General features: G+C 31.4%; 1 protein-coding gene across 2 annotated transcripts in view; it reads left to right on the top strand.

Annotated features, from left to right (window-relative positions):
* GRIK2 (glutamate ionotropic receptor kainate type subunit 2) overlaps window positions 1–13,394 on the top strand; it is a 723,766-nt gene extending 710,372 nt beyond the window's left edge. The window contains exon 16 of one of the 2 annotated variants that reach the window (XM_068985543.1): window positions 13,230–13,394. In XM_068985543.1, the coding sequence (XP_068841644.1) occupies window positions 13,230–13,394 (165 nt within the window). Of the gene's footprint in view, window positions 1–9,012; window positions 9,061–13,229 lie in introns of those variants that run through there. The other variant, XM_068985544.1, reaches the window with a different exon arrangement.
* The last annotated feature ends 641 nt before the right edge of the window (window positions 13,395–14,035 follow it).

Raw genomic sequence — 14,035 nt, 5'->3', positions numbered from 1 at the left:
TGTATGACTCGGAACATGAAATTCAGCTTTAAAATTTTTAAGCCTTTTGGAAGACTTTTAATATATAAACATCTCTTCTGTTTATAACTGAAAAGCACTTTTTTAGATCTTAATTTTTAGATACTGCATCAGAGTGAGATTATATTGCTTTAAATATTGAAAAGGTTTATAAACATTTATTGGTAAATATAAAAGTAGAAATATGATATTTCCTTCATATTTAATAATTTATGATACAGTTATCTTTTCTGAAATCAAAATTCTGGATACAGCATTCCTACACTTTACTTCACTTAATACACTAAATTCAATTTACTTCACTTAATTTAAGGAAGGTAATTAATTCCTTGAAATAGTGTTAAATGACTATTCTGATAGTATCATTCTATGAGTAAAATAGCCAACTAAAAAGTTTGAGAAATTTGGACAACTATATGATTTATTTAATGGCTGTATCTGCTGACCTGACTAAATCAAATATCTTTTGCCACAGATGTTACTGAAAAATAGGTCTAAGTACACTTAATCAAATATCTTTTGCAGCAGGTGTGACTGAAAAGTAGGTCTAAGTACACTTTTTACATTATGATTTTATCATGATGTCAAAATGAGGTTTGTGGTCAAATCCTAAGAACTAATCAAAGAAGAAAGTTATTAAGTCCTCAATTTTCATATTTACTATAAGTTATCAACAAATGTGATATTTGGTTAGTTAATGCTTAAAATGAGACCCAAAGTAATGTAAGGAACTTAGGTTGCCTAGTTAGAACTTCACATCATCCATATGCAGTAGTTTTCATTCACTTATAGCTCAGGTTTAAAATAAAACACATACATTAATCTCTTGACAGCATATGATAATCTATTGCCCTTTTCTCTTTGGATCCTGTTTGTATGATTTACCTGGGCCTTGTCTCTATGTACAATTATTTTATAGCATTAAGGTGTTTTTAAAGGACATGGAAATTTACTTTTTGTACAATCACCTTTATTGTTCTTATAAATAACTAGTTTAGTTGAATTTTTCACATATCAACCAGTTCTCAGTTTCTGTGGACTTCCATGACCTTCTTAAAAATTAAAGTGGGAATCAATTGACCTGTTTGGGCTTAAGCAGATAAAATATTATATTGGAAAAAAAGAGCTGTTTTGATAGGACGTGAGCATATGAGTCACATCCTCTGATGTCAGCATCTCCACAAAGCTTCCATAATGAAGTTCAGATTCTCTAGCTTCTCAGAGGAGACATTTCAGGATCTCTCTTTATTCATCTTTATAGTTTCATATTTTGCTTCTCCCAAATTTGTGCTTGTACTATAACCGCACTAAATTGCTCTCTATTTTCCAAGGCCAGCCAGCTTTTAAAAATACTCTTCCCATTTGACCTGAGCAACCTTTGTCTATTTTTTACCTGGCAAATTCCTACTAGTCATTTTAGATTAGGCATTCAAGACTAGGCATCAACTTACCAAGAAAGGTTTTCCTAATCAATAGGTATAATGAATCTGTGTACAGGGTACAACTATTTCCACAAGGTGGTGTTAGATTTTTATTTTCTATTCCAATGAAATTGGCTCATCAAAAAAGAGAGTTCCAGAAGAACATCTACTGCTTTATTGACTACACCAAAGCCTATGATTGTGTGGATCACAGCAAACTGTGGAAAATTCTTAAAGAGATGGGAATACCAGTCCACCTAACCTGCCTCCTGAGAAATGTGTATGCAGGTCAAGAAGCAACAGTTAGAATGGGACGTGGAACAATAGACTGGTTCCAAATCGGGAAAGGAGTACGTCAAGACTGCATGTTGTCACCCTGCTTATTTAATGTATAGGCAGAGTACATCATGTGAAATGCCAGGGTGGATAAAGCACAAGCTGGAATCAAGATTGCCCGGAGAAATATCAACAACCTTAGATATGCAGATGACACCACCCTTATGGCAGAGAGCAAATAACTAAAGAGCCTCTTGATGAAAGTGAAAGAGCAGAGTGAAAAAGTTGGCTTAAAACTCAGCATTCAGAAAAAAAGATCATGGCATCCAGTACAAGCACTTCATGGTAAATAGATGGGAAAACAATGGAAACAGTGAGAGACTTTATTTTGGTGGGGGGGCTCCAAAATCACTGCAGATGGTGACTGCAACCATGAAATTAAAAGATGCTTGCTCCTTGGAAGAAAAGCTGTGATCAACCTAGACAGCATATTAAAATGTAGAGACATTACTTTGTCAACAAAGGTCCATCTCCCAAAGTTATAGTTTTTCCAGTGGTCATGTATGGATGTGAGAGTTGGGCTATAAAGAAAGCTGAGCACTGAAGAATTGATGCTTTTAAACTGTGGTGTTAGAGAAGACTCTTGAGAGTCTCTTGGACTGCAAAGAGATCAAACCGTTAGTCCATCCTAAAGGAAATCAGTCCTGAATATTCATTGGAAGGACTGGTTCTGAAGCTGAAGCTTCAATACTTTGGCCACCTGATGTGAAGAACTGACTCGCTGGAAAAGACCCTGATGCTGGAAAAGATTGAAGGCAGAAGGAGAAGGGGACAACAGAGTATGCAATGGTTGGAAGGCATCACCAATTCGATGGACATGAGTTTGAGCAAACTCCAGGAGTTGGTGATGGACAGGTAAGCCTGGCATGCTGCAGTCCATGGGGTCACAAAGAGTTGGACACGACTGAGTGACTGAATCGATCTGATTTAAAAGAAAACCATATGACTCTGTCTGTACATCTCATTTTTTGAAAAAGCTTAGCTAACTTCAGAAACTATTCTCATTCCAAGAACATTTGCTGCCCCTTTGAGAAAGTTGGGAATGAATTTTATCCATTTCAAACAAGGTCCATTCTTTCCTCTGTGAAGCCTTTGACAAGAATTCTCCCTTGAAAGTGAAAGTGAAAGTGTAGTCTCTCAGTCCTGTGCAGCTCTTTGTGACCCCATGGACTGTAGCCTGCCAGGCTCCTCTGTCCATGGAATTCTCTAGGCAAGAATACTGGAGTGGGTTGCCTTTACCTTCTCAAAGGGATTTTCCTCACCCAGGGATCAAAGCTAGGTCTTCCTCTTGGCAGGCAGATTCTTTGCCATCTGAGCCATCAGGGAAACTTAGCTCACTATTTTATTCATATTTGCTGATTTCTGCGGGGGATGGGGGAGGTCCCCCTTTCCTTATTAGATTATTACCTCTTAATTCCTTTAGGAAAAGGGACTAGTGAGTTTGATTTGTATCTCCGTATCTCAGACAGTTTCTGTTGGCGTAAGACTCTTTCTTCCTTTTTATAGTTCTTTGTTTTTCTCCTTCCTTCCTTTTCTCTCTCTTTACCTGTTAAATTATGAAACTGATTCCAGAAACTTAGAAAAGTTGATCATAAAGAATAAAAAAGAACTACGTTTTCACATAATTGAAAAGAAATAATTTATAAAGTAAATAAATAATAGGTTTATTAGATGTGATCCAATGTATTTATTGTGATAAATTATGTTCTGAGCTCCATTCCTCTTCATTTTTCCTGAGAAAAATATTTTACTTTGTTGGGTTATATGGTTTAACACCTTAGTTAATTTATTAAAATTAGCTGTGAAATATTCCTAGATTTTATTGTAAAATATGTATGTGAGTACACAGAAATTTAGTTTATTTGCACTTGTGATTTGTGTCTTTAATTGAGATTTTTAGATTTTAAAACCAAAGTAAATATTTTTAAAATTATTCATTTACTCAATAATTATTTATTGAGAACCAAGTGTGCAATGAATTTTATTTGCACTTTGGAGTAAACAAGTATATATTATTCATAATTCCAGCTTCCAAATACTTTATCTCTTACCTCTTTATCTTTCTCTGTTTTATTTCTTCTTTCTTTAATTCATAATATTCTAGGATTTTTAAAAAGAACAGATGAAAATTTCTATCTTTATCTAAATAAGCTGGTGGATATGATATTCATGATATCTAGTTGAAAATGAAGTTTATTTATAAAAGTTATGAATAACTAATATATTATGTTTCAAGTCTTACCTCTGATAATGATAATAAAATGAGTGATTATTATTAAAGATGAAAATAATGTCTTTTATAGTATATATTTTGTAAGATATTAAAGGATCACACTGGTCTTAATTACTATAAAGTTTTTATATTTCTGAGCTGTTTGAGAATTAAGTGTACTATAAGAATGTGTTATTTTTAAATGAGGGCAGGTTAAACTAAAAAGAGAAGATAATGCTGAAATATGTAGACCTTATAAAAATATAAAAATTGTAAGTTGCATTCCTTTCCAATAACCACAAGATGGTGTATTATAATTTTTAAAATACTTAATGATTTTAATTTTGATGCAAATATTAATGCCTCAAGGACATATTGCTTTTCACATTTATTCAAACTTGTAAACTAAATAGGTGTTTTTCTTTTTTTGATGGTTTTCACCATATAACCTGACCATTATGAAAGTTACTTAAAATGTTTTTCCAATTTGAACATGTTCGAAAGACAACTAATCAACATGTGCATTTTCTAATTTTCTTTTTGCCTTGTATTTTCCTTGCTTTTAAAAACGTTAGTACTTGAGGTTCATTCAGTAAGCAATTCAAGAAATTGTTGCACATCTTAGGCAATTATCAATGCATTTCAGGTAACATAGATTTGTTTGAAATAGTCTGTGTTTACCTTTTAAATCTTACTTATAACTTAAAAAACTTGCTTAATATTTAGAATTTTAATTTCTCTGGTAATATAGTTTTATGATAATACATTGATTTTTGTGAGTATGAGTTATAAATTGATGTAATAATTTTATAATACTATTTAATGATACTTATTATGTATTAATTTATGTTTGGAATTATTAATCATTTCTTAAATTTTTGAATATGTTCACTTTTGGAAGCTATATATAATTCTGCCTTCTTTTGATATCCAATGAGAATGGTAATATAACTTACATAGTTGCACCTTTTGTTTCTGTGTGATACATATATAAATAGATTTATTTCCATGTAACTGAAATAGATTTGCCTGTACAAACTGTTCCTTATTGAACATCAGGTTGATTACAAATCTTTGCATTTCTTGATATGAAAATATAATAAAATATTCCCTTTCTATTATTTAAGCATAAAGAAAATATGGTAAATACATCTTAGAAATAAAAATACATAAATTATTGCTAGATATTGAATTTCTAAGCTACATTCCGTGTCTTGGATACATATTTTGTGCTTTCCTGCAAGGTGATTAAAGTACATTTTAATAGCTATTTTGTACAGTTGTTTTTCAGGACATAGTACATTTTAGTGTACATAGTTGTTTGTATTATAGAACAGTGGTAAATCTTATCAACAATAATCTTTATATAATGTGGTGATTTTCAGTTATTGAAAATTCCAAAAAAGTGTTGTGGGCTCATAGAATGTTCTTCAGTGTATAGCTGAATGAGAAATGTAGAAGGCAGTTGTAACTCATAGAAGGATAAATGAATGAAACAAAGAAATATGAGGAATAAGAAGAAAATCATAGTGGTTTAATTTAAACTTGCAAGACCAGAGATTCTGTATGAAAGATTATTCAGAGGAAAAACACTTTTCAAAGCTGGCTGAATCTGTATTTCATGGAATCAGGAGAATTAAAACAAGATGTTCATAAATTCTTATGCACAAATTGCTTCCGGAATGCTGAAGAATTAGTTCTAACAGAAGTAATGCTTCATAAAAGAAGACATTTATTGGAGAAGATATATGAAAGCAAACATTGTCATAAATCATCAGTAAAAATTTATTGCAATATTTACATTTTTCCAAATAATACTTACAAACCATGGAATATTTATACTTTTCATATAGGGAGTTTGTATTTAATATATGGAGTTTTAACTGTTAACATTCTAAGTACATTTTTAATATAAAATCTAGCTATAAAGCATGTTGCTACTCAAAAGTTAAAAGTGGCAAATAAACTTTGGACAAAAGTGTATTTTGTCTTGTTTTTATATTACTGCCTTTCTCTGAAAGCAGAGCATCTCTCAATTTCCACTAATAACCTCTATAGGGACTAACTGGATGGCTCAAAACAAAAAACCTTTTTATATATAAATATAAAATAACACTTCAATTGCCAGTCTTCCTTTTGCTCACTAAATAGTTGCAAATCAGCAAAAGAAGTTTTGAGTCATTTGTTTATGATGGCTCATACTCTTTTAATGCCCATAAAGTTTTAAAACAAGATTATAGCTGGTTTTCATAAATGACTTTAGAATTTTTAAAGTGTTATATGTCATGTAAGTACAAAGTTACTCAGAGCTCTGCAAAGATTATTATCCATATTGAGCAGAAGAGGATAAGTATATCAAGGGTTGAGTATGTTTCTCAAGTTGAAATATGCCTATTCTGTTTACACCACTATGCAGGACATAAAAGTAGAACATTTAGCTATTTTTCTTGGCAGCTTTTATCCCTGATGTTGTATTGACAAAATGTATGGAATAGGAGTTTGAGTTAGATAAACAGACTGTGGGCTTTGATCATGAGCCCTGTATAGTTATTTCACTTTCCTGGACATTAAGCATGAGTTTTGAAATTAAAAAAAAAAAAAGAAAAGACTTGGAATCATTCTTCAAGTGTGTTCAACTTTGTGTTATATTAATCTTTCTATATATCTTTTAAATACATGAATGGGTTACAAATACACCATAAATGAAAATGTTTTAGAAGTTAATATAGTTAACATATATAGAGCTTTTTGCATGTCTGTCATATACTAAGAAGCTTTCATTATAATATAATTATTATTTTTTTTTATAAAACTGATACATTTTAACTGCTGTACTCTAAAGGAAAGAGAGCTTTCTTGGAATTAAGCATTAGTTATTTGGATGTTACATACTTTGTTGAAAAAATGTTATTATTATAACTACTGGCAAGAATATGATTAACATTGCTTTTTCTTAAAATTCATTTCACAGCTGTATCGACTAAAATGGTGTTGAAGCTTGTCAGACCTAATTTATTGATTTTTCTAACTTAAGTAAGGGAAGTGTAAAAATGTATAATGATGCCCCATTTTTCTCTGCCTCATTTATTTGCAAAACGCAATATAAAGTTATTCAGTAAGAGTCAAGGTTTCTGAGAATATTTTAATCTTTGGTTATGTTTATCATTGTAAAATAATCCAGGCTAAAACATAGAAAGCTTTGTCATTTTATTTATTGAGAAAAAATAATTTAGTGCCATAATTTTTTCTGTCTGATTTATTATTTAGTATTCAAAAATTACCATTTGTTAATAACAGAGTCCAGGTAAAAGAACTTAGCTGAAATTCAAATCACTGTTAGTGAGGCAGGCTAATATAATAACACACAGAATGGAAGTCAAGAGAACAGTATTCCTCTTTTAGTTAGAATATCAATGTGTACATACCTGTCTGACTAGTGCACAGCATATTTAAATAATATATATGTATATATGGACTTTTTAAAAAGAGTACTGCTCTAAGACTAAGCATCAAGATCAAAGTTCATATATATATATATATTTTGGACATGAGTATCTTAGCTAGTCATTTTTCATCTCATTGCTTCACTGTTACATTCATACAGCTTTAGGTAAATCCATAACTCTGATAGATAGCACTAGCTATTTGATATTTTTAAAACACTTCCAATTAAAGAGTAAAATCAAAAGAAATGGGCCTTGTTAAATGACATTTATCTTCATTATTTAGGACACCAACATTTATATAAAATGTTGCATATTGCATCCAATATACTTTTTATTTCCCTTTAGTTATTATTCAGTTAATTTAGGTATTACCTAAAGTGGAACAATTTTCCACAGGGATTAATTACAGTGACTGTTTGGATTTGTCTCTACTACATGTGATCTGGAATTCTTCATCAAATGGTCTACAGCATCCGAAATTAATTAGAAAATGTCTGAGAATGAATGAGGTATCCATAATCAGTGAACAAATAATTTAAATGACAAACAAAACAAAACATTTTCGTTGAGAGATGCTGTATATATTAGGACGTTGCACTACAAAGTCTCTTAGAAGCAGTTTAAAGATGTTTTGAGTGAGTGAGTGAAGTCACTCAGTCGTGTCCGACTCTTTGCGACCCCGTGGACTGTAGCCCACCAGGCTCCTCCGTCCATGGGATTCTCCAGGCAGGAATACTGGAGTGGGTTGCCATTTCCTTCTCCAGGGGATCTTCCCAACCCAGGGACTGAACCCCGGTTGTCCTCATTGCAGGCAGATGCTTTAACCTCTGAGCCACCAGGGAGGTCAAAGATGTTTTAATAAGCTTCAAATAGAAACTGTACACAAATATGGTTGGAAATTGTTCTGAATATTGGAATATTATTTAGTTAATTTAATACCCTTAAAAAATAAGACAGTAAGATGTATAGCATAGTTTCCTCCTTACATACTAAATACTAAATAGAGACCTAATAATAGCATATAATATTTATGATTATTTCTCCTTCAATTGGTATATTATTATATATTCAACATGAAAGTGATGAGTTTCAAAGTTTAAAAAATTAAACTTATTTTTCATCGGTTGCTTTTTTTTAAGACATTGCTAAACATAAAGGATTTAACTTAAAAATGAAGTTTAAATATATCACTGTTCAATGTGGAGCATGTTTGCAACTAGATTTCTAATACTAAAAAAATTTATGTGCTTCTCAAAATGCTATCACATCATGTATCATATAAACATATCTATAAATTAGAAAGTTATGCTATTAAGATTAAATTATTCTATAACACCACAAATGATATTCTTGAGAACATTTATCTGTGGACTATTTATGTGTTGTCTTATATTTAAAAGGCAATGTACATTTAGACAAATTCATTATTTTTAAGGTTTCCAAACCTTCATTGTTTCAAGAATTAGAGATGTGTAATACAGGTTGCCTCATTAAATATAGTGAATTTTATAATGAGTTTAACTAATTTAAATGCAATTATACATGCTAACAGCTCAAAGATTTAAATTTTCATTTTCAGGAATCTTCTATTTGGTTAGTGCCACCCTACCATCCAGACACTGTTTAGTAAACTTTTGAAACTTACTAAAAGAGGTTTTTAATAATGGTTAGTATCCTTGCACCTTTTTTTCTTTTTGTAGTCTGTCATATTGTGCAGAAACATTTTTGTTGTTGTTTTCACCCTAAGAAACTTACTTTGACACAATTTGTGTGTTTCTGTCCCTAAGAAGTGGTTTGAAAATCATGGTAGTTTTCTCTTTCTTCCTCCCTCAATCTCTCTCACTTCCTCCCTCCCTTATTTTCCTCCCTCTTTCCTTTGTTATTTCTTTCCTTGTCCCCTGCCCCCTTTTCCTCTCTTCCTTTCTCTTTTATTCTTTCTTCTCCTCCCCCCTCCTCCTCCTCAGCTTCCTTCTTCTTCATTATAACTCAGAAAATTCCTGTCAAGTGCATTTAGGTTTTTCAAAATCTTATTCCATAGTTCAATAAAAGGACATGTAAAAAATTCTGATCATGATATGAATTAGGAAACACATTTCTCTCTACCAAATGACAAGTTAGAAGTTTAAAAATCAGACATGGTAATTTTTTGGCATCGTACAACACAGAGAAATAGCTATATTTCACAATCGTCTGTACAGTTTCAACTTTAGGTCTTAAAGAGATCAAGATAGAGAATTTACATTTTAAAGCTTTAAAAAATTTTTTAAAAAATGTGTTTGCTTTAGTGATACAAATGAACCATACTTTATGGTATCATTAAATTTTTAAAATTTTTCAATGTTGTCTCAAATTTTTGCTCAAATCTAAAGATTTTCATAGTTTTGTGAAGGATTGGCAATATTATATAAGTAAGAAAAGAACCTACAGTTTCATGGTGACTGTATTAGACCCTAAGATAATACTATTTTTTTTAGGTAAAACATATTGATAAATCAAAAAGAACTGTCAAAGTCAGCTTGTTTAGAGAAAAAAAATTACAAAAGTAGTAACATGATATTATAATCAAAACTACTGATTGACTGCTTAAAGCTTGCTTGATTAAATTTTTTACTTTCTAATGGCTCAAGATAATAGAGAAAGCCTAAAATGATAATGGTGGGATTACATGTTTACAATTTTCAGAGTTTATAAATTTGTAAATATCATTTACTTGAGATAATTTTAAATTATTTATGCTTGATTGGGGCTGGATATATGCCTATAATTTATATTAATCAGTATTATAAGTTTTATGTTACATAAAATTGCTTTAAAAGAGTTTAAATGCATTTATTTGTAGTCTGAAGTTAAGTACAGGCTATTAATACAATTGACTTCCTAACTAACTAGAAATAAAACTGAATCAGTTCATGGTTGAATAGTTATGCACATTTGTAAGATTTTTTTCCTGAGAAAATCAGTTGTTTAGACCACTCTCTTACTATGGACAAAACAATATCTCTATTTTATTACTTTTGAAATCAATATAATCATGATATCTAAAAACTGAGTTTGCCAAAGAGAACATTATAAATTTTTTAATATTTGGGAAATTTAGTTATTTTAAATGAAGGCTTATTTCAAACAATTAACATTATTCACATCCTATAACATTTTTAAAGTGTCGATGGCATCAAGTTCTGACATTGTTATATTATCTAATCAATTCTTCTGTTAAATGTTTCAACAGAGAACCAAGACTAAATTACCTCAAGACTATGTATTCCTCCCTCTTTCGGAGTCAGATTTTTCCATTTCTACAGTGTTGTCATCATCACCATCTTCATCATCATTTTCATCATGTTCTTAATAAATACATCTAATAGTAGGTATTAAGTAACAAGAAACACTGTGTCCATATACTGGCTATCAGGTGTCATATAGATCCTTTAATAGAAATAGAATCTGTGAATTTCAAAACCGTATAATTTAGCACATAATAAATAATACATAGAGATAACTTGCAGTTAGTTGGAATTCATGTATAGCATTTAATCATCTCCCATGACAAATACTAATAAATTAATATTTTTATTAATTTAATGTTATTAAACAAATAAAATTTTATCTGATTAATTAGCTCACTTGTACACAACGTATTTTACTAAGATTCTGAAAAAAATTTTTAAGCAATTGAATTACAAACATTGTTTAAAAAGAATTAAAATGTTAAGGTCATGTATGGCTATTGTTAATTCAGTCAACATGTGTACAACAGTGCTGTGAGCACTTGATCTCTACTCTTTACAATTCAATGAGAGGAAAACATGGAAGCCCAAGAGGTCAGACAGAGAAACATGATAGTGAGGGAAAAATAGTAAATTGAGTAGAAATAATAAGCCTGGTCAACTAGAAAGTGGTTCCTGAATAAGTTAAAATTTGAGTCATGTCTGGAGGTAAGGGATAAAACTGGACCAATGTGAAAAATGAAAGAACTCTGCTGAGTACCAGAGCAAGAAGACACAAAGGAGAAAAACTTTGGAGGTCCAAAGAGAAGCATGTATGTAAAGAGAAAAAAAAAAAAAAAAAAGAAGAGGAAGAGGAATAGGTTGGGGGAGAGATAAGGTAAAATTAACTCGAAGAGGTCATGATGGAAAAAAGAGATTTGGATTTCACCTGTTTATTGGACAAGAAAATACTATTAATAACTGATATTTAAAACAATAGATTATTGTTGATAATTGTGAGAATTTCAGGAATAGACAAGGCATAGATTTGGGATGATCACTAAGGAAACTCTTCAGCAACCTAAAGAAGAAAAATGAGAATATAGCCAGGAATGGACAAGAAGCTATCAGGGCAGGATCAAAATACATAAAATTGGGTATCAGAATATCTTGCTGGAGGTGCAGTTGTGAGCTGCAGAAAGTGAGTTATCCTCTGTCATATAGATGCCCAACTTAATTCAGTATTAGTCTGTGTCACAAAAGGTGATATATGAAAAGTATTTTAAAAAATATAAGGCATGTATATGGTATTAACCATTGTTATCCTACATTATTTTGGAATTCAGTTCAGTTCAGTTCAGTCGCTCAGTTGTATCCGACTCTTTGCAACCCCATGGACTGCAGCACAACAGGCTTCCCTGAACATCACCAACTCCCGAAGCTTGCTTTTGGATTTTGGAATTAGCCTAAGATGATAAACAACAAAGAAGCAACACAAAATGCAAAACAAAAAAGACTTCACATGCATATTGATTAGGTTTATTTCATTATGTTTTCATATCACTTTTTGGAATTGTGTAAATTTTTCATTCTTGTCCACATTTTTAGTTGTTGTCCAAATTTTTTGTTCTTGCAAAAAAAGAGCCTAAGTCTTAGACCATCTGAATGTCAACAACAATATGCAACTAGTTCATGAATCTGATCTATATGTAACTAACACATGTATCTCAATTAGATGGAAAGGGAGACTAACAAGTTTCCGTCTTATGTTTTCACTCTGTAATAGGTATTTGAGGAGTGTGTAATAAGTTCCTGGTATATAGAATTTCTGGCAAATCTATTGCCAATGAAATAGGAATTTAAAAAAATACATATATAGGGTCATTTCTTCTTCATGGAATAAATTATTTATCAGTCCTCAGTAATCAAGTTGATGATACCAAAAGTTTAGTTAATATTTGTGCATGGATTTTTAAATGTGATACAATGTCATTTCATGATTAGGTCATATGTGTTTGTAATCTTCACCGATAGTTTTATAGGCATGATCACAAAAAAGATATAATGAATACCAAAAATAATTTTCCATATTTTATGTCTAAATGTGTGAGTGCTATTTTTGTTCTGTTTTGAAAGACAAAATGAAGAATTCATGTTTAAAGAAAATTTTCATATCTTACATTATGATCTAAAAGCCAGTACATTTTGTAATTTTTTTTAATAGCATGGATGGATTTCTGGTAGCTGATTTATTTGTGCTTGTATTTAAAATTTAAGGTAGATTATATCTTATGTTAATCAATTATATATCTTAAAACGTCATTCAAATTATGTGTAATGTATGCATTCCTAGCTGGCAGTTCACTATCAGGTGGAGATTTTCTTTAAACTTGCCCACTTTGATAAAATATTTTAATTACCATGTTTTGAGTATTAAAAGTGGAATAATTTGATATAACCATTATAATGGAATTTTTCAAAACTTCAAGGCTGCTATGTTGACAAGTCTGTTGAGACTGAATTTAATATTGTTTCAGGACCATTGCAGTCTATGTGTTTGTAATATTTCCTTTTCTGTGTTATTCTGTAGAGGTCCTTCTGTAGCGCCATGGTAGAGGAACTGAGGATGTCCCTGAAGTGCCAGCGTCGGTTAAAACACAAGCCACAGGCCCCAGTTATTGTGAAAACAGAAGAAGTTATCAACATGCACACATTTAACGACAGACGGTTGCCAGGTAAAGAAACCATGGCATAAAGCTGGGAGGCCAAACACCCAAGCACAAACTGTCGTCTTTTTTTCCAAACAATTTAGCGAGAATGTTTCCTGTGGAAATATGCAACCTGTGCAAAATAAAATGAGTTACCTCATGCCGCTGTGTCTATGAACTAGAGACTCTGTGATCTAAGCAGTTGCAATGATCAGACTTGATTTATAAACATCATGGATCAACCGAGTTACACGGGGTTACACTGTTTATCATGGGTTCCTCCCTTCTTCTGAGTGAATGTTACATAACCATTTTGTGGCTGGTTTCAAATGCAGTCCGGGAAGAAATTACAGGTTCCTTTTGAGGTTCAACTGTTGCCAGGAGATGGAATATCAATGCCCCAAGGGTAACCAGAGGAAAAAAAAATTCATTAAGAATAAAAATACTTGGAATCAGCAAAAACTGTAGTGTTACAAGAGACAGTTAAGTCTTCTGAACACCCAGATAAGAGGGTGATGATGTCACTAGCCCCCAGCTACTCAGTCTAATGGTCATCTGAATAGACAATATGTGCTTATAGGATGTGAAGAAATGTAAAGCAAAACAAATCTGCATTTCATGGCAAGTGGAATATAAAGCAGATCTTCATCAGTGTTTTTCTTTCTTTTCTTTTTTTTTTTTTTGACAG

Source organism: Capricornis sumatraensis, chromosome 13 (genome assembly GCF_032405125.1).
Source record: "Capricornis sumatraensis isolate serow.1 chromosome 13, serow.2, whole genome shotgun sequence".
In the NCBI taxonomy this organism is placed as follows: domain Eukaryota; kingdom Metazoa; phylum Chordata; class Mammalia; order Artiodactyla; family Bovidae; genus Capricornis; species Capricornis sumatraensis.
This window is presented reverse-complemented; position numbering and strand designations above follow the sequence as displayed.